Source organism: Sporobolomyces salmoneus (genome assembly GCF_050403485.1).
Source record: "Sporobolomyces salmoneus JCM6883 DNA, S_salmoneus_JCM6883_v1_ctg80, whole genome shotgun sequence".
Lineage (NCBI taxonomy): Eukaryota > Fungi > Basidiomycota > Microbotryomycetes > Sporidiobolales > Sporidiobolaceae > Sporobolomyces > Sporobolomyces salmoneus.
This window is the reverse complement of record NW_027481083.1, coordinates 1-21,548: the sequence shown is the minus strand read 5'-3', so window position 1 is coordinate 21,548 and position 21,548 is coordinate 1. Positions and strand designations below refer to the sequence as shown.

The 21,548-nt window shown below is 50.5% G+C and overlaps 9 protein-coding genes across 9 annotated transcripts; 7 read left to right on the top strand and 2 right to left on the bottom strand.

Moving 5' to 3' along the window:
- Positions 1 to 517: 517 nt before the first annotated feature.
- JCM6883_004422 (uncharacterized protein) lies at positions 518 to 1,447 on the top strand (the record flags this gene model as incomplete). Its single annotated transcript, XM_076635024.1, has 2 exons — positions 518 to 952; positions 1,013 to 1,447. 2 exons carry the CDS (start codon positions 518 to 520, stop codon positions 1,445 to 1,447), a joined length of 870 nt encoding a protein of 289 aa, XP_076484981.1.
- A 407-nt stretch (positions 1,448 to 1,854) lies between these two features.
- Positions 1,855 to 2,781, top strand: JCM6883_004421 (uncharacterized protein; the record flags this gene model as incomplete). The annotated part of the gene is made up of 2 exons (XM_076635023.1): positions 1,855 to 2,286; positions 2,344 to 2,781. The coding sequence occupies 2 exons, from the start codon at positions 1,855 to 1,857 to the stop codon at positions 2,779 to 2,781; spliced, it is 870 nt and encodes a 289-aa protein (XP_076484980.1).
- A 691-nt stretch (positions 2,782 to 3,472) lies between these two features.
- Positions 3,473 to 4,405, top strand: JCM6883_004420 (uncharacterized protein; the record flags this gene model as incomplete). The annotated part of the gene is made up of 1 exon (XM_076635022.1): positions 3,473 to 4,405. The coding sequence occupies one exon, from the start codon at positions 3,473 to 3,475 to the stop codon at positions 4,403 to 4,405; it is 933 nt and encodes a 310-aa protein (XP_076484979.1).
- A 678-nt stretch (positions 4,406 to 5,083) lies between these two features.
- JCM6883_004419 (uncharacterized protein) lies at positions 5,084 to 6,018 on the top strand (the record flags this gene model as incomplete). Its single annotated transcript, XM_076635021.1, has 3 exons — positions 5,084 to 5,339; positions 5,425 to 5,510; positions 5,584 to 6,018. The coding sequence occupies 3 exons, from the start codon at positions 5,084 to 5,086 to the stop codon at positions 6,016 to 6,018; spliced, it is 777 nt and encodes a 258-aa protein (XP_076484978.1).
- A 788-nt stretch (positions 6,019 to 6,806) lies between these two features.
- On the bottom strand, positions 6,807 to 10,976 carry JCM6883_004418 (uncharacterized protein; the record flags this gene model as incomplete). Its single annotated transcript, XM_076635020.1, has 8 exons — positions 6,807 to 6,899; positions 6,965 to 7,026; positions 7,095 to 7,170; positions 7,242 to 7,616; positions 7,678 to 8,430; positions 9,870 to 10,344; positions 10,415 to 10,827; positions 10,911 to 10,976. The coding sequence occupies 8 exons, from the start codon at positions 10,974 to 10,976 to the stop codon at positions 6,807 to 6,809; spliced, it is 2,313 nt and encodes a 770-aa protein (XP_076484977.1).
- A 304-nt stretch (positions 10,977 to 11,280) lies between these two features.
- On the top strand, positions 11,281 to 12,014 carry JCM6883_004417 (mago-binding domain-containing protein; the record flags this gene model as incomplete). The annotated part of the gene is made up of 2 exons (XM_076635019.1): positions 11,281 to 11,390; positions 11,462 to 12,014. 2 exons carry the CDS (start codon positions 11,281 to 11,283, stop codon positions 12,012 to 12,014), a joined length of 663 nt encoding a protein of 220 aa, XP_076484976.1.
- Positions 12,015 to 12,375: 361 nt separating this feature from the next.
- JCM6883_004416 (adaptin domain-containing protein) lies at positions 12,376 to 15,354 on the bottom strand (the record flags this gene model as incomplete). The annotated part of the gene is made up of 11 exons (XM_076635018.1): positions 12,376 to 12,753; positions 12,818 to 12,950; positions 13,027 to 13,139; positions 13,211 to 13,579; positions 13,647 to 13,812; positions 13,898 to 14,111; positions 14,183 to 14,261; positions 14,320 to 14,577; positions 14,644 to 14,889; positions 14,970 to 15,201; positions 15,308 to 15,354. 11 exons carry the CDS (start codon positions 15,352 to 15,354, stop codon positions 12,376 to 12,378), a joined length of 2,235 nt encoding a protein of 744 aa, XP_076484975.1.
- Positions 15,355 to 15,506: 152 nt separating this feature from the next.
- On the top strand, positions 15,507 to 17,002 carry DIM1 (putative dimethyladenosine transferase; the record flags this gene model as incomplete). Its single annotated transcript, XM_076635017.1, has 8 exons — positions 15,507 to 15,637; positions 15,711 to 15,749; positions 15,813 to 15,824; positions 15,896 to 16,057; positions 16,130 to 16,223; positions 16,289 to 16,684; positions 16,776 to 16,908; positions 16,986 to 17,002. 8 exons carry the CDS (start codon positions 15,507 to 15,509, stop codon positions 17,000 to 17,002), a joined length of 984 nt encoding a protein of 327 aa, XP_076484974.1.
- Positions 17,003 to 18,434: 1,432 nt separating this feature from the next.
- Positions 18,435 to 21,394, top strand: JCM6883_004414 (uncharacterized protein; the record flags this gene model as incomplete). Its single annotated transcript, XM_076635016.1, has 3 exons — positions 18,435 to 18,612; positions 18,688 to 19,292; positions 19,358 to 21,394. The coding sequence occupies 3 exons, from the start codon at positions 18,435 to 18,437 to the stop codon at positions 21,392 to 21,394; spliced, it is 2,820 nt and encodes a 939-aa protein (XP_076484973.1).
- Between the last annotated feature and the right edge of the window lie 154 nt (positions 21,395 to 21,548).

Genomic DNA, 21,548 nt, shown 5'->3' with positions numbered 1-21,548 from the left:
CTCTGATAGCCAGCTTCTGGCGAAAGGAGCACGAGACTGACAGGAGAACGACTCGAAACGAACTCTCGCAAAAGCTTCGCAATCTGATGCCGTTTCTCTCGAATTCGCCTTCGCTTTTTGGACTGACTCTGGGTCATATATGGGTGGTGTGCGGTCCGCGAAACGCCTAAATAGCAGACGTTGGCTCGTGACGATGCTGCACGCTGAGCGAAGACCTCGACATTTCCTCTTCTCTCCTGCTCTTTCTCTCCCGCATCTCGACCCAACCGACTCCGCCCACAACTTGAAGCCAGTTATCAGCTAGATACCACATCACACGAGGCAATCGAGTCGCATCTTCGACCTCAATCGCCCAAATTCGCTTCATCTCTCGACGCCGATTCCTCCTCCAACAGCTCTCGAGCAGTATCAGAACTACTCCCGAGGACCTTGTAGAACTATCAAAAGACGACTAGAGCTCAGTCACCCGTCCCGGTCTCCTCGTTCTCTCTCCACTATCCCTCTTTCTTCTCTCTCGATGACCTCGATCACGACTCTCGGTTACGGACTCGCCGTACTAGCTCCTGAACTCATCACCGCCGCTCAAGCTTGGCCTGCCATCGAACAAACCTTGAAATTCTTCGACTTGCTTTTCCTCCGCAAAAAGAAGGGAACTCTGTCGTGTCGAGGAAGGATGAAAGGATTGGTCGACCACGTACCAGTCGAGGTATGGGAAGAGATCAGAGACTGGACTGCGTTTGCAGAGAAGGAGGATGCAGAAAATAAGTGGTTGGCACCGTATTTCGATTATTTTTTGGACGAAGAGTTTGAAGGCGATTACCCGGCGAAGATGAGCTGGGAGTTCATGAGGAAAGAAGTATTGGGTAGCGATCTCGGAGAGTGGCTGTATCAAGACGATGCGTGGCTTGATATGCTTGGTCGCTTTACGGGTCAAGACCCCAACGATTTCGTCGTGAGTCTTATGTTTCTCCTGCTATTTGTCCCGTAGGACTAACGCACAGTGTCACGATAGCCTGTTCAAAAACTCCTCGCCGCGTTCGGACTCGCTCATCCTCTCTCGTTCCTCATCACGGTCGATCCCGGAAGTTGGCACGAACTCGACAACATTGCTCTCCTCACGATTCCGAGTCGAGCTCAGAGGCAGGACTCTTTGCACTCTACCATCTCCGCGAAAGCTGGGTACGATCAACAAGACGAACATACCCTGATCAACGTTTCCATCGATCTTCCTCTCAATGCCGACACTCGCTTCCGTCGCTTCATCCGCACCTTCGATTTGCAAGTTGTCGAAGTATCTCAAAGTACCCTTCGCTGCGTCGCTCCGGACCCCGACACGAAGAACAACTCGCGCACTGGATTGGCTGGAATCAAACGAGATGAAGTAAAGAGTGTCAAAGAGATCAAGCCGAGGTGGATGTTGTACACTTCGTGTTGGGCCGATTACTGAGAATTTGTCTGTGGAGTCTTTGATGCAATGTGGCGTTGTCAATTCGAACGAAAGAGTTTTGAGGACATTGAGCATTCCTTCGACGATTTCGTGCGAAGTTTCGCTACATCGCTTGTTTGCCCCGGGAGCGATTTCTCTTGACCGCCAGTCATGTGGAAGAAGCAGCAAGCAGAATACTTTACAGGCTTCATCGATCTCAGTCGAACTGTTAGGCGGACTTCCGAGAAGCTCACTTTTCCAAGTCGAATCTTGCTCTCTTTCTCCCTTTCCCTTTCACCCACTTCGACTATTCCCGCTTTCGATTCTTCTCAACCACGTCAGCTCATAGTTCACCGACTCCTCCCGCCGCTCCTCTCGACGCGTCACTCAAGTTCAAGAAGTCTCTCTCTCCTCCCTTTCGTCTCAAGATGTGCCGTGCGGAAGCCACTGTCGTGTACGGTCTCACTGTTCGGTCTGCGTCACTAGTCTTTGCCGCCGATGCGTGGATACGCCTACAACATTCATTCCAATTCTTCGATCTCGTCTTCCTCCGTCGTCGTAACGGAGGACTAGTCAGTAGCACGGGTATCGGAGATGGACCGGTCACTCGAGTTCCGAACGAGGTCTGGGAGGAGATTCGTCATTGGCTCGTGAAGGAAGAACTCGCCGAGGCGCAAGATAATCTCCTAGGTCCTCTCTTCTGCGATGATCCGACGTGTGGAGTACGACCTCCTCCGTGGAAAAGCGTCACTTGGTCGAGCTATCTGGAGATAGAGTTCGAAGAGTGTCATCGGTGCGAGGACAGCTCGCAGCAATTCTTTTCGAACGTTCTTCAAAGGTGGGAAGACCCACATTGCTCTGTGAGTCTGTTCCCATTTCCCTGCAGAAGGGAAAGCTCTTGACAAACAAATCTACAGAGACTCAAGGGGTTGCTGTCGAGTTTCGGTCTCGCTCTCCCGCTTACACAAGGAATTAATGTCGCCGTCGATTGGGAGAACGAAGACGCACTCGCCCTCATCTCTGCCCCCATGGATTTCAGAGATGGTCAGACTGAAGACCCTTACGCGATTGCGGAGTCTGGAGGGAACCTCTATCCAGACGAACACACGAGCATCGAAATCTCTTTCAAACAGCTCCCGTCCGACATCGACCGACGCTTTGAGCGTTTCATCAGCCTTTTCGACTTGGAGGTCGTTGAATCTTCGATCAACAAGCTTTCGCCGAAATCGAGCAAGTCAACGAAGGATGAAAACGGGACATCCGAAGCGCAACGGAGCGGAGTTCGAGACAAAGTTACCAAGAGAATCAGGCCGTCGTGGAGATTGGAATTGACGTGTTTAACAACGAGTTGGTGAAAGAGGGAGAATCAGTTGCAAGGAAGGGATGAAGAGAGCTGGACTCGACGACATTTGAGCTTTTCTTCGCAACGAGATTATGTCGGAATTTACTCTGATTTTTGTGACAGTTCCCTGTCCTCCTATTCTGTCGACACCAGAATGAGGGCTTGATGTCTACACTGACGAGAAGCGGGTCCACGAACTCAGTCGCGACCGTTTCCGACATCGCGAGTTCGACTATATACTTTTGCTCTTCCTCTCCCTCCATCGCTATCTTCCGCCTTCGACTGTCGCCTGAGACCTAGCACAACTCCTGTGATCTCCACCAAGTCTCAAGTGTTTATCGCATCGTCTGAAAGTGATCAGATTTCAACATTCGATAACAAGTCCCGTCTCTCCCTCCTCTCGCCTCGCAGCTTCATCAGGATCAACTTGACAACATCGAATACAGCTAAACTCGTCACTCTAGCAAGCCGTAACTCGATTCAAACCCTCGCCCTTTCCGTTCCACTTTCTCCATTCTTCATCTCTCTCTCCCCTTCTTCCGAGCCACGACGATCACAAGGATCCCTCGAAACCCGTTCATTCAATCTACAGCATACTCAGACCCCCTTGCCCCTTTCCTCCCGCCAGCTCCACGTGTTCTCCCATCTCTCTTCACCCTTTCATCCAGCCTCACCTTATCTCTCCCTCTACCTCGTCCCCCGCGATGACCTCGATTACGACTCTCGGATACGGCCTCACAGTCCGAGCGACCGACTTGCTTACGGCCGCGCAAGCTTGGCCCCGTATCGAGCCGACCTTTCGATTTTTGGATCTAATCTTGCGCCGGAAAGCAAAAGGAACGCTAGCGAGTCGAGGAAAGATGGAAGGGTTGGTGGAGCTGGTACCGGTCGAAGTGTGGCAAGCAATCAGTGAATGGGCTGTCATGCTCGAGATGGAAGAGCAAGAAGACAAATTCCTCGACCAACACTCGGAACTCTGCGACGACCTGTCAGATTTCTACTCGAGGGTGCAAGGCAAAATCAGTTGGGATTATCTGAGGCGAAAAGGAGTTCCAGATTATTTCTACGAGGGAGAATTCCAGGAGACTCTAGAGTCCTTAGAGGATGGAGACGACATCGTTTACGAGGTGCGTTCGAATTTCGACTCTTCGAATCGACGGACGAAGAAACGAAAAACTGACCTCTTTTTCGAACAGCTCATTCGTCGACTAGTCGCCGCGTTTGGCCTCTCTCATCCTCTCGAACGAATTATTGCTTTTGATTCGACGGACATTTATCGAGTCTTCACCAGCATCGCTCTCATCACGATCCCAGCCGAGATCAAGCGAGAAAACTCGACATACACGACAGTCTTAGAGCAAGGTGACTTCGACGATGAAGCGGATCAACATGACCTCATCGACGTTTCTCTCGATCTTCCTTCCAACGCCAATCTTCGATTCTTTCGATTCGTAAGAACATTCAACCTCACAGTCCTGGAAGCGAACAATGGAACCCTTCAATGTGTCGCTTCGAAGCCAAGACGCAATCCGAAACCAGGGGGAAGGATGTCTGGAATACAACGGAAGCGAGTGAGAATCGTCAAAGAGATCAAACCCAGGTGGAGATTGTATACTACCTATTATCACGATCTCTAAGTAAGCTTAGTATGACATTCCGTTAATCGTCTGAAGCGATAGAGTTGCAGCCGAGCGAGAGGAGAGGAGAGTTCAACGTTCCTCTTCACTCTCCAAATTCGCCGCCGTGGAAGTAGCATTTCACAACGAACTCCGTTCTCTGAGCAATGTGATTCAGCTTCTGTGATTGTCACGAAGCACCCGTGCGATCTTCTGTGTTGCTCAGCAAAGGAGCTTCAGTGTGAGGTCGAGTCGTTTCGAAACTCGAATCAGTTCCGTCTGCTCGCTTTTGCCGCTTCTTATGAATGCCACGATAGTCTCAGACGATTTACGTCAAGCGTAGTCTGTCCACTTTGCGTCCAAGTCTGAAGTCGAATCCTGAAACCGATCTCGAAATTCAGAAATTTCTTTTCCCTCTCGCTCCTCTCACGTTGAAGTAACTCTGGTCTCGCCCTACCAGAAAAGTTAAACTTCAGACTCATCTGAACTTCCGAAACGTCTCGCGCCTTCGATCCCATTCCCCGAAATCGCTTCATCTCTCAACATCGATCTCTCCGTCAACACCTCTCGCGCACCTTCGAGACTACCTCTGAAGCACTCGAGGTACTCCCATAGACCTGTCGCAGCCGAAACACCCATTCTTCGTCCACTCCCTCTCTTCTCTCCTCGCTCCTCCTCCTCCCTTCCTCACCTTTAGTCATGACCTCTATCGCGACTCTCGGCTACGGACTCACTGTCAGAGCTACCGACTTACTCACAGCGGCTCAAGCGTGGCCTCATCTCGAACCGACTTTCCGTTTCTTCGATTTGCTCTTTCTTCGAAAACGAAATGGAACTTTGACGAGTCGAGGCAAGTTACGAGGCTTGATCGAGGAGGTACCGGTTGAAGTGTGGGAAAAGATTCGAAAGGGAGTCGTAAGGCGTGGAATGATTGACGCAGAAAACAGTTTCTTAAGTCAATACTCGGAGCCGTGCGAGTGGGAAACCTGTAGATGCAGCAGTATGGAAGAGACGAGTTGGCGCTTACCTGAGACGAATAGGTCTCCCAGAGTATCTCTTCGAAGGAACCGGTTTCCCGGACAAGTTCAACAATCTGAAGCGTGGCTATGACGACGGCATTGCTGAGGTGAGTCTCGACGACAATCTTGAGGGCTTTCTCACGCCGAGACAGCTGGATCCAACCTTAACCGGTATAACAGGCTATTCACCAGCTCGTCGCCGCGTTCGGACTCGCTCATCCCCTCGGCCGTTTCATCACCCTTGACCCCCAAGAATGGTACAGCCTCGACGACGTCGCCCTCGTTACGATCCCAAATCGAGTTCGAAGGAACGATTCATCGTATCCGACGATTTCGGCGGAAGCTGGATACGACGAGCAAGATGAACACACCCTCGTCAATGTTTCCCTCGATCTTCCTCGTAACGCCAATCTCCGATTTCTTCGATTCGTTCGTACATTCAACCTCCAAGTTGTCGAAGTTTCTCAGAGTACCCTTCATTGCGTTGCACCCAGTCTCGAACCGAAGAACGACTCTCGCAAAGGATTAGCTGGAATCGAACAGGAAGAAGTCAAGAATGTCAAGGAAGTTAAGCCTAGGTGGATTTTGTACACTTCGTGCTGGGGAGATTGGTGAGCAGCAACAACGGAGGTCAAAGAGAGCTGGAAATTGCCGAAAGTTTTGGTCTGTTCCTCGAAACGAAATAACATTTGCGTTACCTTCTCTCAAAGTGCTCCTCTCTTCAGCTGTTTACGACTTTTGTATGGGCCCTGGACTTGTGGAATGTGCGAGAGGATCGTGTCTGCAAGTTGCACTCTGACCGCGACTCTCGGGAGAGTGTCGAACGTTCGTCTTGCTTCGCTCTTCCTTACCTCCCCTTCCAAGCTTCCGACCGCCGTTCTCGCCTCAGGTTTAACATCAAATCTGTGCTAACAAGCGAAGGTCGAGCGTCAGCCGCACTGCCCGAATCAGTCGCATGTTTCAGCATCCTGAATCAAGTCGTTCAGAGCTCGGCGCACGATCTCCAAGGTCATCAAGTCGTTTCGAAACATCCCGTTGTCCATCTCTGCTCACTTTTCCTTCTTTTGACCGATGCTGCTGCTACAGGATCAGGCGATCAAAGAACAGCCTAGATGGTCGAGTCTGCGCGAAAGACTCGAGACCAACTTGATTCTCTGTCGACGAAATGACGGTGCTTGTTGAAGTTCGACAAAGATGAGATTACGAAAGTCACAACATAGAGACTAGAGAGAGAAGTATGTATAAAGAGGAGTTTTATCCGGCGAAGAACGAAAACCGATAGAATAGACAAGAGAGCAACAAATAGACGAAAGGAATGGAATGGGGTACGGATAAACACAATGGACGGAACAGAGAGAACTTATGAACAGACGTGTATCGAGAGAGAGAGAGATTAGAGAGGATTAGGAAAGGTGAGAATAAGTCGATTCGCCATAAACGGATTCGGCATCTTGATCATTCAAGTGGACGCCGGCGGCAGCGAATAGATCCCGGATCTACTCACGCGGGGTCGAGAGTCAGTTCCGAGAACGATGGGAGAAGGAGGAGAAGAGAGGTTTACCTCGGCATGAGCTCGAGTTGTATGCATCCTTGAAGCGTATTCACAACTGACTGAATCGTCCTCTGTCGAACGAGAATCGAATCAAGATTAGTCCGAGATCGCAATGTGAAAAGAAGAGGCGTAAACGAACCTGGATGATGAGTGAAAACGAATTCTCCACCAAGTTGAGCTTGAGGACCCGGATAACGGGGCATCGCGAGACCGTTCTATGCAAGCGATTGCTCGTCAGTCCTCAAAAAACTTGACGACTGCAAGAGTCGTAGAGTTCCCGACTGACCTTTGTCGAATTGACTACATTCTCCCAATTCGAATTCCTGATATAACTCCCCTTTTCACTCTCTTTCCCCATCCCAAGACTACTCTTTGTCATCCCCAACGTCTTGTACAATTTCCTCGACTTGTCGACGTAGAGAGGGAACGGACAATCGAGTCTTTGTCGATACGTCGGGATCAATCGATGAGAACCGGTCGAGACGAGAACGATATACAGAGGAGGGATTACGGCTCGAGGCTCGTGATATTCTCCGACCGAGACGGAGGAATGGGTGGCGAGGGAGAGGCTGTCGACAGAGTTTTGGAAGGTGACGAGGGAAAGCATCGCTTCGCGAAGAGCTTGGACGTATTGTTGGCACAGGTTGCACCAGAAGTGACGCTGGAAAACGAGAATTTCAACACCACTCACTGCAGTCAGAGTACAGAGGAGAGAAACTCACGAGAGCGACGAAAACGACTCTTCCTCTCTGCTTGATCAATTCATCCAACGTAACGACGATCCCAGTCTCTCCAACCAATTCACACTGTCTCGCTTCCTTCAACTCCTCCTCACTCGGCATGATGAATCGATCAAACGATTTCTTCTTCTCCGTCTTGCGTTTCGTCCTCCTCTTTCTCCTCAATTTCGCCGCTCCAGTACCCTCGACGTCCGCTTCAGCGGGTACCGTCTCGTCACTATCCCGTGCCTCTTCGTTCTCGGAGGAAGTCGACTCGTCGGAAGAATCAGAGGATCCAGCTCGAGGTAATCGTAATTTCGGTATCAGGTTCGAAATCGTTCTCGTTCTCGTTCTCGGAGTCGGGACCGGAGGAGCTAGCAGACCAACTCCGACAGATTCATCCCTCGTCGCAGCTGGTGCCGTCGAAGGTCTCCTCGTCGCAAGTTTCGATTTCGTCAATGCTGATAACATCGTCGGTTCTCCTTCTCCTCCTTCTCGTTGACTCGAATCCGCTGAAGGTGATAACGATAACCCTTCAACTCCTGGTCTCTTGAACAATCCCAATCCCGTTTCGCCTGCGATTCTCGTCGATTGAGAAGAAGTCGAATTCGTTCCTTTCAACGCGAGTTCTTGATCCCTCAAAACGAAATCCAATACGTCTAACTCGTCTTCACTATCTGAGAACGCTCCTTGCGGTGGTGTACCACAACCGCAATCCTCCTCCTCCTCATCTTCTGCTTCCTTCGTCGGTCGATGCTGTAGGTGGTGAGTGTAGGTGAGTGAGATGGAGAGAGAGGCAAAGGAGGTCAAAGAGGGGGAGCTCGAGGTCCTTTTTAATTTGCGATCCAGATGGGGAAAGTTCCAGAGATTCTTTCCTTCGCAAAAAAAAACGACGATGAGCTCATTTCTCTCTCTTTCTTCCTCCTTGCTTCTTCTTCTTCGACACCGAGCTCCTTCCAAACTCTCTCGCCTCTCGTCAGAATCCACGAAGAAACGTCGACGTGCTCCTCTTCGACAGCTCTCTCTTCTCTTGCGCCCTTATGTACGCGAAACAAAGACTACGCTTGCAACTTGCAGCTAAATTGCGAGAGATGCTCAAATCCCTCATCATGATTCGAGACCCCCCAGCTCGCGTGCAGTCCTGCAAAACGAGGCTGAGTGGCAGCGAGCGATCACATTCAGAAAAAAAGGTAAAAGTATTCCTGCAGACGACTTCTCTTTTGACGAACTCCCTCTCTCCTGCCTCCTCTCGACTGGAACTCTTTCGATTACATTCCTCCCATCCTCATCTCTTTCTCAAAAGGAGCAAACAGATGTCCAACCCGTTTTCAAGTTCACGTTTCGACTTGTTTCGAAATCGCACGAGTCACCTCCTCCCTTCGCTCTCTGCAATTTGACTTGAAGGCATTCAATTGAACGACAAGGGGGCTCTTGTAAACGTTTGAATTCTCCCTCTCCCTGTCAGTGTTCGTTCGAATCGAGGCAAATGAAAATCGCGGGTTGTGGTCCGTTCACGGATTTCCATCCAACGGTCGCTTCGAAAATCTCTCACACCATGGTTCTTTGAGCTCGCGCGGCAATCTTCGAGCATGAGCTCTTGCAAGTACTGTACTAGCGTATGATAGAGTTAAAATGAAACGATTCCTGTCAACTTGATGAAAAACGGTCGAAGCGCAACGGTTGGTTCAAAAGTCAATTCCTTTCCTCGCCTCAAAAGAGCTCAAACCGTTTCTTCCTTGAAAATCTGATGCAGAGTCGGGAACAAGCCGCGCAACGACTCGGCACGAGGGCGGTCGAACGATGGGTTATGGGGCGAGCGCGCGGGAAAGCGACAATTGAACGATTTGCGGTTTCCGTTTCTTCGAGTTCTCTTCCTTCCTCCCTCGAGATCAGTGATGGTTGAAAGCCGGTACTGATTGGCTGTTATATCATATCATCTATGAGACACGACAAACGAGAATGCACTGATGGATGAGAACGAAAGCAAAGAGAAAGGGAAAGCCAGACGACGGTGAAGGTCCGATCCGATTATAGTGAGAGTGGAAAGGGTGGGAAAGGCGAAAAGGATTATAGCGTTCGTGCGTGTACAGAGATAAGAGGAAATTATTGTAGGGGTATCGTTCGAAGTCTCGCCGGCTCAGGCGAGACGAGCTCGATTCGCGATGTTTTTTGATCACACTATCCGACTATCTCACCATCGGTCCCGGTCCCCCTACGCCCCTCATCGATCCTCCAGCGCCCCCTCCGCCACCATAGAACGGATCCGCCTCGTTCCCTCCACCTCCCAACATTCCCGTCGCTTCATCCTCTTCTCCCTGTTTCCTTCCTCGTCTGATCGCGAATAACGCGAGGAGTAACAGGAGGAGAGCACCTAGGACGGAACCTACGACGGCTCCTGCAATTCCGCCGGGAGAGAGGGTGGCGTTGTTACGAGGTGAAGGGGAGATTGAACCGGGGGACGCGGAGATTGTGGATGAAGTGAGAGGAAGAGAAGTGGACGAGCTGATGGGGAGAGACGAGGATGTAATTGAGCTGGTGTTGAAAAGAGATGAAGAGGGAAGACTGGAGGAAGAGAACGTCGAGGGAATAGTAGTGGGAATCGTCGAGAATTGATTGAAACCGGTTACTGAGGCGGGACTCGAGGTAGTGATCGCCGGAGCATTCTCATAGCTATTCCTCATTCGAGCAGGTCAGTCTCGGATTCATAAAGGCAGAAGAGAGAGAGAGAGCTCGGGCGAACCTAATCACGACGACGACCGTAATTTGTCCATTCTGTTGAACTTGGGTCGTGTATGTTTGACCCGCAACCTGAGTGGCCGTCGCTACTGTTCCTCCTACTCCGGTTTGCTGCGTGGCTTGAGCGGTAGTCGGAGGCGTGTAGTAGGAAGTCGAGAACGTTTGAGCTCCTTCTCCTCCTTGATTCCCGTTCCCATTCCCGTTCCCGTTCGGTTGCGTGGTCGTGGTTCCAGAAGCGTAGCTCGTCACAGTCGGATAGGTCACTCCTCCTCCGTTCTCAGCGCTTGAAGAGCTCGAAGTCGTCGCGAAAGTTTGTTGAGCTGGGGACGAACTCGCTATTGAAGTCGCGAATCCTCCATCGGTCGCCGCTCCTTCGTCGGTCGAACTAGTTCCCCATTCATCTCCTTCGTTCCAACGCTATCAAGGAAGCCGTAGTCGCACATCAGACGCGATGTTCCCGATCATTCAACTTTTTTCGAGAAATCTGAAAGGGGACTCACTTTTCGTTCATGTGGTAGTCTCTGCGCCTTGTTGGTGCTCCGTCGTTGATGTAGTCGTTCTACCATCCCCTACGCTCTGATTGTTGTTCGTTGGTCGAAAGAAGGAGGAGATGGGTGCTCCGCGTGGAGAGAAGAGAGAAGGGGAAAAGAAGGGGAAGAAGGAACAGATGGACCAAGGTGCTGGTAGCCGTGCAGTGGGAATGTTATAGTCGTACAGGATCGAATGCGAATAGGGAATAAAGAGAGCTAGAGGAGAATGGAAACCAAAATAGACTCGCAAATCCTGAATTGAAATCGGCGACGTCGCTCAACCCGGTTCAACCCAATCCAACTCCCTGGACTCACACGCTCTACACTCACTCAGACAAAGATGTCACGCCCTCCAATGAACCTGATCTTCCCGGACCGTACTGCGGCTGGAATCTCTCGTAATTCAGACGGTCAACGAGTGATTGCTCCAACTCGTCGTCCTGACGGAACGTACGCTGTCTCTCGTCTCTGCAGTCCCTCCTGACGAGTGTCCGGCTGACTGTAGGAGAGTCGCGCGACAGGTTTCGTCAGGAGATCAAGATTCGACCCGGGTTCACTCCACAAGAAGACGTCTCTCTGTACCGAAACTCGAAACAAGTAGAGATGGATCAACATCGTGCGAAGAAGGGGAGCGTACCAGGGTTGAACCCGTTGGTACAGGATGCGTTGAAGGGGATCTCGGGAGGAGCGGCAGGAGGGAGTAAGAGCGCGAAGAAGAATGCGAAACGAAAGGAGAAGAGACAGGAGACGGAAAGCGTCAAGGACAGCTGGGACGATGAGGAGGAAGCGGGAGGAAACGCTGGAGAGGAGAAGGAGGACAAAACTCAGAAATCTACTTCAACATCCTCCGCTCCGACCGATTCGACTGCAGCAGGGACAACGGCGGAAGCAGATGCGACGACAACGACGGAAGATCCAGCGAAACGACTGAGGAACCTACGGAAGAAACTCAAACAAACTCAACAATTGAAAGAGAAACTCGATGGAGGAGCTAGTCTGGGTCCGGCAGAACAGGATAAAGTAGATGGGATGAAGTCACTAGAGGAGGAGATTGCAACGCTTGAACTAGCATAGAGCTTAGAGAAGATTGGAGCGAGGAAAGGAGGGAGAAAGGAAATAGAACGTTGCGAGGTAATCTTAGATCGATTCAGTACCTGCATCACTTTGCGCTCGTTCATGTACAGTAGTACTCGAGAGAATGTGAGACCGCATGAGAGGAACGACAGAGGCAAGAACCGTAGAAAAGTTTCCGTGCGATCGCGTGTGAGTTTTCGATTGACAAGAGTGAGAACATCGAAAAGAAATCGATACTGTACGTGCGAGACCAGACAAAGAAAGAGAGGGGGAGATATCGTAGAGCGTACTAAGGTAGAACGAAAAGAAGATGTGGAGGGTATCTGGCAAAAGGGGAGGGAAACAGAAAAAGGTACTTGGGTTAGAACAAAAGATCGTCCAAACCATTCGATTTCGATCCGTTCGTTGTTGTTGTCGGCGACGCCGAGGAAGAAGTAGATAGATTGAGAGAAGCGAAAGAGTCTAGTCCTGCTGATTGTTGTTGTTGCTGAGGAGGAGGTGGAGAAGCGGGAGAAGCGAAGAAATCCATCGGGTTCACATTGTTGTTCCCTGTTGTCGGCGCTGCGCCGGTTGAGGAAGGAGGCGGCGCACCGAAGAGACCTAGTAGATCGTCGAGAGGGTTCGAAGATGCATTCTTCGTCGAAGGAGCCGAGAATAGATCCGCCGAAAGAGAATTCGAAGATTCTCCTCCTCCTCCTCCGAGTTGATCTTCTTCTTCATCATCATCGAAATCGAGGAGCTGGCATTTCCCAACACTCGACATCAGATTTGGGTTCTGAGGTAGAGAGATAAGGAAGACGCACGTTTTCAGCTTTTTGACCCGCCATGACCGTCGCCAATGCCGCTTCTTTACTCGTTTCGTTCGATTTGACCGTCTTTGTCGAAGAGATTTGGTCAGCTCCTAGTTTACCTCCTGCTACGAATGCTTGAACCGGTCTACTCACACGCATCCCCTCTCGTCAGTGAAAGAACAGGGGACAAGAGAGAGAGAAGAGGGAGATTGAGAGCTCACTTGTGGTAGACGGCAGAGAGACATCCTAGTTCTGAAATGAGTTCGTCGAGTAATCCACTCGGCACTGAAGTAGTCGGTAAGGAGATTGGCGGTCTCGAAGCGAGAATGACATTCTGAGTCGAAGGGTGAATGCGATCAGTCTTTCCCTTCCGGTTTCCTGATCAACGAGTTCCTTTCGACTTACCTTAGCGACCTCCGTATCAGAACTCAATAACCTCCATTGAATATACGCCCTATCCCTCAAATCTGCCGAATCGGCTCCTTTCGTCGCCAACTCCAAAACCCTCTGTACCAACCCTTGCGCTTCTTCCGGTCTCGTCAAGAACAGTTTCACTACGGCCGTTAAGGTTTGTAATTGTACTTGAACGGGTTCGTCGGCGTAAGTATCGAGGAAGGAAGAGATTAGGTCGGAAGCGTTTTCGATTTTAGAGGAATATTCCCCGAGAATCCAGATTAGAGAGGATTTAGCTTCGGGTTCGTCGAGTTCGTCGAGGGAGGCGCAGAGAGTAGGGATGATCCCTTCGTAACGTTGAGGGTATCGTCGGAAAATGTCCTGTGAGTCGTAATCGAGCATGAAATTCTGCCGTTTTCAGTGAAGAATTACGAGAGACACGACTCACCTTGATCACGACGATCGATTCTTGAACGACATAACTAACTCTTGTCGAGATTAAATCGAGTAGAACGTTGACACATCGTTCAGCGGCAGACTCAATCTTGACTGCACATTGTCCAATCGCTCGAATCGACTTTCTCACAAAATCGACATCTACCTCCGAAGCGTACCTGCGTTCACGATCTCATGATCAGCTCAAAGTCTACCAGGTCGAACAAGCAGAAAGCAAGAGAGAGAGAGAGGAGAGAGACGTACTCTTTCAATTCCGATAAGAAAGTATCCACATTCTTCTCCTCGACCAATTTAATCATAATCTCCAATTTCTCGACTTTAACATAAGGTGGATCGTTGTATTTACAGAAAAACACCCTCATTTCGTTCGAGAGGGCTTGGGGACGCTTTTGAAGGATTAGGTTGATGTTTCGGAGGGCGACCCATTGTACTTCTGGTGCGGAGGAAACGAGAGTGACTATCACGAATGGAAGAAGAGGTCAGTGAGAGGTGACGGGAGAGAAAACCGAGAGGAGGAAGAGGAGGTACCGAGAGGAGGAGCCATTTTTCGAAGAATCGATTTCGCGAAATCTTCCCTCGTAATCGCTTCGAGATGAATCATTACGACCTATCATCCCCATCAATCGTCAATCCCACACTCCAAGAGTGATCGGGTCGAGACTTACCTTGATCGCCGCCAATACAACCGATCCATTCGCATGTTGAAATTGAGGAATTACTCTCTCGCAAATATGTTCCGCCTCCTTCTCGTCTTCCGCCTTGTACTTTGCTACGGCACCCAAGATCGCAATCCTACCCCATTCGGTACATTCTCCCAAGGCGACTAGTAACCGAGAGAGGGTGTTTGAGTCGAGGAGGAAGATTGGCGAAGATTCATCCGATTCTTGAATTTCCGTCAGTGCCAATACTGCATTCGCGACGACCTACATGCAATGAGAATGAGTGACTCTCCGGTGAATCGGCAAAGAGAGAGTGGGGGGAAAGCGTACCATTGGATTTGAATCCGTCACCATTTCCTGTAAACTCCCGATAAACCCATTCTCGATAGCCAATTGAGGTCTCATATCATACAACTTGACGACACAGATCGCCGCCGTCTTCCTGACATATGGGTTCTCGTCCCTCAAACACTTCCTGAGCGGGTCTGCGATATAGTCGAGAATCTTTTCCGCTCTCAAACATGACATTGTTCGGATGGCGAGGGCTCGAATCAGGGGGTTTGGATCTTCCGTGTCCTATGATCGTGGACTCAATGTCAACCTCACCAGCTCGAGGAAGAGGAGAGGAGAGGAGATGAAGAGAGTGAGGAGCTCACTTTAACGAAAGTGTTTACGGCGAGAATGACCAACTCCGGTTGAGTTTTCGCATACACCTGCAAGTACAAGTAGACCAATTTCTTCTGTTCGATATCGTCCGTCTGCATGTTCTTCAACACGTCGGGGAACAAGCCAGAGACGTCTTTCCCGACTGTCATACTCGCGATCACTCGTTTGATCGCTTCTTTACGAGGGTCGCGGTATTGGGAATTGAGGTCGGCGCGTAGTTCACTGTACGCATTGTTATGGGAGCGAAGGAAGCAGGAAATGAGGGAGATGAGTGATGAGAGACGTGGTCAACCTTCGAAGCGAGATAATAGGAGTTGGGAAAGCTTACGCATTCTCTCCTCGTACTCGAGGTCCCCCTCTACTTCTTGCGGCCATCTTGACGTCGCGATCGAGTTTGTCGGAAGAAGTGGAGGGAAAGAGCGAGCGAACGAACTCGTGAATCTTGCTCCCCTTCATCACGCGGCGTGCCCTACAGACAGGGTTTCGACACTACCAATACACTCAGCAGCAAGAACAGCAGCAAGACGATGCCACGAGCTACTTCCTCACGGTTCAACCGACATTTACAAGAAGGAACTTCTTCCTCTTCTTCCAGCTCGAAACAGAAGGATGGTGGGAACGGTGAAGGTCCAAAGGGAGCTTTGAATCCAATCTTCAAGTCAGTCTTGCTCTCTCTGGCTCCGAAATGAGGCAGTAGGAGCTGAATTGGACTTTTTTCTGTTTTGGATTAGCACCGCATCTTTGGGTCAACATATCCTCAAGAACCCTCTGTGAGTACTCACTCTATCCTGCATTTGAATCTAAGACGCTGACAAGTCGAATCAACCACACAGAGTCGCTCAAGGGTTAGCACTCAGTATCTCCTTCTCCCTCTCCCTTCAGCCCCCTGACGTTCCCTCGTTCCAATCGCCTGCAGTATCGTCGACAAAGCCTCTTTACGATCAACCGATTCCGTTCTCGAAATCGGACCCGGTACCGGCAATTTGACGGTTCGAATCCTCGAGAAATGTAAATTATGTACCGCGGTCGAAATGGATCCTCGAATGGCGGCAGAATTGACGAAACGTGTGCAGGGAAAGTGAGTAATCATCCTTTCACCCTCTCCTTGCGCTTGGGGGGAAGAATGCTGATGAAAGGGGAAGGGGAGCAGGCCGGAACAGAAGAAGTTGAACATTTTGGTTGGGGATTTCATCAAGACGGAATTGCCGTATTTCGATGTTTGTATCTCGAACACACCTTACCAAGTGAGTTTACTCTCCGATTCACTTCAACCGTGAATTCAGGGTGTGAACTCACGTTTCTTCATCAGATTTCCTCCGCGATTGTTTTCCGACTCTTGTCCCAACGACCCATCTGTCGAGTCGCAATCCTCATGTTCCAACGTGAATTCGCCATGCGACTCGTCGCTCGTCCCGGAGATTCCTTATGGAATCGATTATCGGTCAACGTTCAACTCTACGCGAAAGTGGATCACATCATGAAAGTCGGTCGAAACAATTTCCGTCCCCCTCCTCTCGTAGAATCTTCCGTCGTTCGAATCGTACCCCTCGATCCTCCGCCCCCGGTTAGCTTCGAGGAGTTTGATGGATTGACGAGGATTTGTTTTTCGAGGAAGAATCGAACGATTAGGAGTTCGTTCCAAGCGAAAGGAGTTGAAGGGGTGTTGGAGGCGAATTATAAGGCTTGGTGTGCTGAGCAAGGAAAGGTGCGCTCGGTTTCTTCTCTATCGCTCTGTTGCCTCTCAAGAACGACTCGAAAACTGATTCTCTCCCTTTTCGGTTCGAACGATCTCGCAGATCATTGAAGACTCTTTCGACATGGGTAAACTAATCGATCAGATCCTTCTCGAATCGGGTTACTCTGAACAACGAGCGAGCAAGATGGACGTCGACGATTTCTTGAAACTTTTGACCATTTTCCACAAATACGGTCCGTCTCTTCGTTTTTCCTCTCTCTTTAAGCTCCGGGAACTAAATCCTTCGATCGCTTGGGTTGTTGATGAATAGGGATCCATTTTGCCTAGAATCACGCGGAGTATCGCGTTCAGCGAAGGACGGGGAGGGAAGGGGAGGAAGCCCTTTGGCACGTTGCCTCGGGGTATGGCGTTCCACGGTGCACTTTTTCTCTTTCAACGGGTGTCTGCGCTTTCTATCAACTTGTTGTTATACTGTAATCCCCTTTTCGCAAGCACTACGGGCCTAGGTCAATCGGAGTTTGAAAGTAGAAACCACGACGGGTTGGCGCAGTAAAGAATTGACGATACACAGCGCGCTCTACAGTAAGACAAATCCGACTGTATTGGGTGATTTCGGCACGTTCCCATCTGACCACGCCGGAACAGCCACGAGAACTCGAGGTTAGCCTCGCTCGCTCGCAAGTTTCCGTTCTTCCGTTCACGGGATTGTGCGGCTACAGGAAAGAGAGACAGCGCAACATCGATGGGAAAAAACCGCAACGTATGTAAACGACGTTCGGCGTCGTCCGAACACTGCTGAGTAGAACGATCAGGCCGAACGAGACAAACAAGAACCGAGGTGACGAAGAAAGTTTTCAGCAAGCTCGAAAAGAATAGTCATCGTACGTTACTCTCTCTCAGCTGTCGCGGTCCTGCACATTCCTCGGTCACTCCACAGAGAGGTATAGTGTACGTTAGCTGACTAACAAACCTCATAGAAAGATGGAGCGAAACCGAGTCTTTTTTTGGTCGATGTTGAACTCGAAACCTCGCGTGGGAAAGAGATCGAGAGAAAGAGAGTGGAAGCTCGCTCGGTATCTTGTCTCAATTAAAGGAAAGAACAGTGTACGATCGGAGAAAGAGAGAGAGAAGCCTTGGAGAAAAGCGTCAGAGGCGAGTCGCGAAAAAAGCCACCTCTCGCACTGATCTCTATTTCGCTCTTCGCAGGTGAGCTTTGAACTCGAGAGACTGTCTGTGTGACTCTAATTACGAGCCCTCCTCTCTGTCTCTCATTCACGAGTCGCAAATGAACGAATACTGTAACGGTTGTACCGAGAGCCTCGAAGGGAAGAGAGGCAAGGAAGGAGAGGAAGCGGGAAAATGAGAAGTCTTGAAGTCAATTCTTTCCATTTCCGGCTTTTTGCTCTTCAATTGAATCGCTACCAGATGCGGACTGATGCCTCGACACACAGAGAGAACGCAGGACAGAAGGAACCCGTGTCGCGCAGATCCTACCTCCCAAGTTTGAACTCTTTTTTCGAACTCAGCGACGATTTCGAACATTCACGCCCGTCACTCCTTTTCCTCCTTTCCACCTACTCACGACGACGCTTTCGCTCTCGCATTACGTCGGTTCTATCCATACCAACTCAGTCACTCGTTCACAAAGAAGCAGAAAGCTCGTTCAATCGAGCCGGATTCGGTCCTCAGGGTCTCTCTCCGCTTCCACTCCCGCCTCTCTCTGCCTCCAGAGACAACACGCTTTTCGCAGTAAGGAAGGATGTCTATCATCGCACGACCACCTCCTCCATCTCTCTCGATTCCTCCAGCGCCTCGCATCGGGACTTCCGGATCTCCGTTGGATCCGCCTTCGAACTCGACTCTCTCACCACGGGAAGGACTCGGATTAGGAGGGATCGATATGCCAGAAGGAATGAAAGGTTCATCAGAGGATAAAGGTGAGCTGGACGGCGTTCCTCCCTTGTCGGAAAGATGGTGGTGCTCATCTCCGTCTCCCTCTTCCCTCTTGACAGACCGGAAGCTAGACACTCGATACCTCGCTTTCAAACCTCCTCGATCGAAGTATCTCCGACATGCCTCTTCCGTCTCTTCCCCTCCTTCCTTGATCCCTTTCGTCAAATCTCTCAACAATTCGTCTCCTTCTGAACTCCCAGCACCTTCCGTCACTTCTCGGAAGTTCTCTCTACAAGCTCAACCGACATCGAATAGTGGAGGGTTTGGACATTCGAGAAAGGCGAGCGAAGGAATGATTTCTTACCCGATTCAAGTCTCGCGAATCGATTCTCTGCCTACTTTCACTCCCGACGAAGAACGAAGACCTGCACCTATGCCCACAACGACGATCAACGACTATCAAACTGCGACACCGCCTCTCGTCCCAACGAACTCGAGTGATGATCGAATTCCGAAACAGAGAAGACCTTCAAGAACGACGAGATCTCCACCTCCTCCGCTCGATCTCGATCTGTCGGGAGGGTCGAACTACTCTGTGTTCCCGGTAAAGGCGAACGCGCATGCTACGAGTAAGACGAGAAGAGGATCGAACGCGACGGAAAGAATGGAGAAAATGTCGACGAGTAACAGTGGGAGTAAACTCAAAGGATTAAACATCTCTCATGTGCGTGCCAAGTCCGGTCAATCGCTTCGAGACAGAAGACTAACCGAGCGCTTCGGCATGCATAGACTTCTTCCCAAGCTTCTTCACATTTCGATTCCTCCGACGACGATGAAGACCTCGCACCCTCTCCCATGATCGGAAGCAGCAGTGGTCGACGAGAATCCTACGCACCTTCAAACTCAAACTTCCCGACTCACCGTCGAACCGCGTCAGAAGAATCACCTCGGATCGTTCAAGCTGTCACTTTCACTCGAGCAAAGTCTGCAGAAGACGTCGTTCCTTCCGAACTGCCGATTCGACAGATCATCAGAGGCACAGGAGGATCGCAGCCGACGACGACGAGAACTTGGAACACGGCTTCCCCTGCCCTCATTCCAATTAGCGAGGTCAAAGCTGTCGCGAAAGCAAAGGCGAAAGCTCTCGATTCGCCTATCAAGAAACCCGTCCCCCTTCGAACGACTCCGACGAAGCAACACTTGTCCTCGTCAGCGGTAACGGAAGGATCGAAGTCGATCAGTATCAGCGTCAAAGAATCGAATCAATCAAAGGAGAAAGAGTTTGGTCAAGTTTCGACCGGGAGAGAAGGAGTTACGGTGTGTCTCAAGAGTTATACGAAACCGGAGGATATGGAAGTGTCGTGGAGCTGTGTACCGAAGATCGATGAGGAAGGGAGGGCGTTCACCCAGTGGCAGATGAAGTTTCAACCTCGTTCTTCGACTGGAGGTCCCTCTACTCAAACCTTACCTCCTCTACCGTCTGCGAGCTCGAATTTCCTCAACTATCGCATCAATGCGGGACCTTCCGCTTCTCCTTCGCTTTCGAACTTCCCTCCTCCTCCGCCTCCTCCTCATGTCGGACGAACATACTCGACGACTTCACCTCTCTCTCAAACGATCGATCCTCTCGTCGCCGCAGCCTCGACTTCGCTCCCCCCGCTCGAATCATCTCGTCGAAGGAAATCGTCCTCGACTTCGACTTCTCGTTCCGATTCGTTCTCGAACGGTACTTCATTCTCTTCCGAATCGAGTTATGGACCTCTTACTCCTGCGTCTTCAACCAGCGGCTACAGTCATCGACGTCGCAAGTCTTCCTCGATCAGTCACTCTTCGTACGATCTCGCCGAAGAAAAAGAACTTCCTCCTCCTCTTCCGACGACAACTTTTTACTTCGATATCCCTCTTCCTCCTTCGACGACAACTCGGTCGATTCCTCAAGAACGTCCAAGCTCGCCTTCTCGTCAAGTTCGTTCGTCTTCGCACAACGTCGGAAGGACTCGTCAGTTCTCGATCGATCCAAGCGTTTACGTCCCCCGATCCGCCTCGATTCCAGAAGCATCTCTCTACGCTTCTACTCCCATCAAGTCCCCTTCTCGCGATAATCGACTCGCACGTTGCCTCCCTCCATCGGGAGAAGCTCAAGTCGATCTCGCAGCTCTCGCATCCTCTTCTTCCTCCGGTCCTATCAATTCGTCTTCCGGTGGTTCATTCCTCGCCTCGCGTAAACAATTGATCGCGCCTCCTCCCTCCCTCTCGATCCCACCTCTTCCTACTTCCTCTCTCGAAGAAACTCCCGCCTCCTCCTCTTCCAGTGGAGCTCGTATCACTTCCCCTTTCACTCCATCCCCTCTCGGTCGATCAGCAAACAACCAAGTCCTCACCTACTCGTCCTCTTCGAACGCATCTTCGTTATCGGATCAAATGAAAACTCCAACGAAGAGCACTCATTTCGGTTCTTCGAAACTCAGTACGACTCCTACTCTTTCGCCTCCTTCTTCTGCTATCCCCGCTACGACTTCGTACTACACTCTCAACAAAGACTACTACGACTCGCGACGAGAAGGAGGAGGAACTTCAGAAGAACTAGTTTCTCGACAATCTCGTTCTCGTTCCCTCTCGCCGTCAGCGACCCCGTCTCCTGTTTTCTCGAATGACGAATTCGACGATACGATGACGAGGATGAGACATGGGAAACGAATGATGAGTCGTTGGAGCGATACCGAAACTGAGGAAGATGACGAGTTGAGCAAGAGAGAGACGGAGGGGTTGACGAGTTGGGGTAGGATCCCGGATGCGAATACGACGACCGATGATGAGGATGAGTAGAATGAGGTGATAATCTGTTGTTTGTAGCATTTCAAGCTTGTATCCTCTTTTTTGCCTGTATCGCATGACATCGGAATGAGTTTGTTGACAAGCTCAGTCGAACGAGCCCGGTCCCAGCGCAATGGTGAGAGTGTGTGAGCTGGGGAACATGATA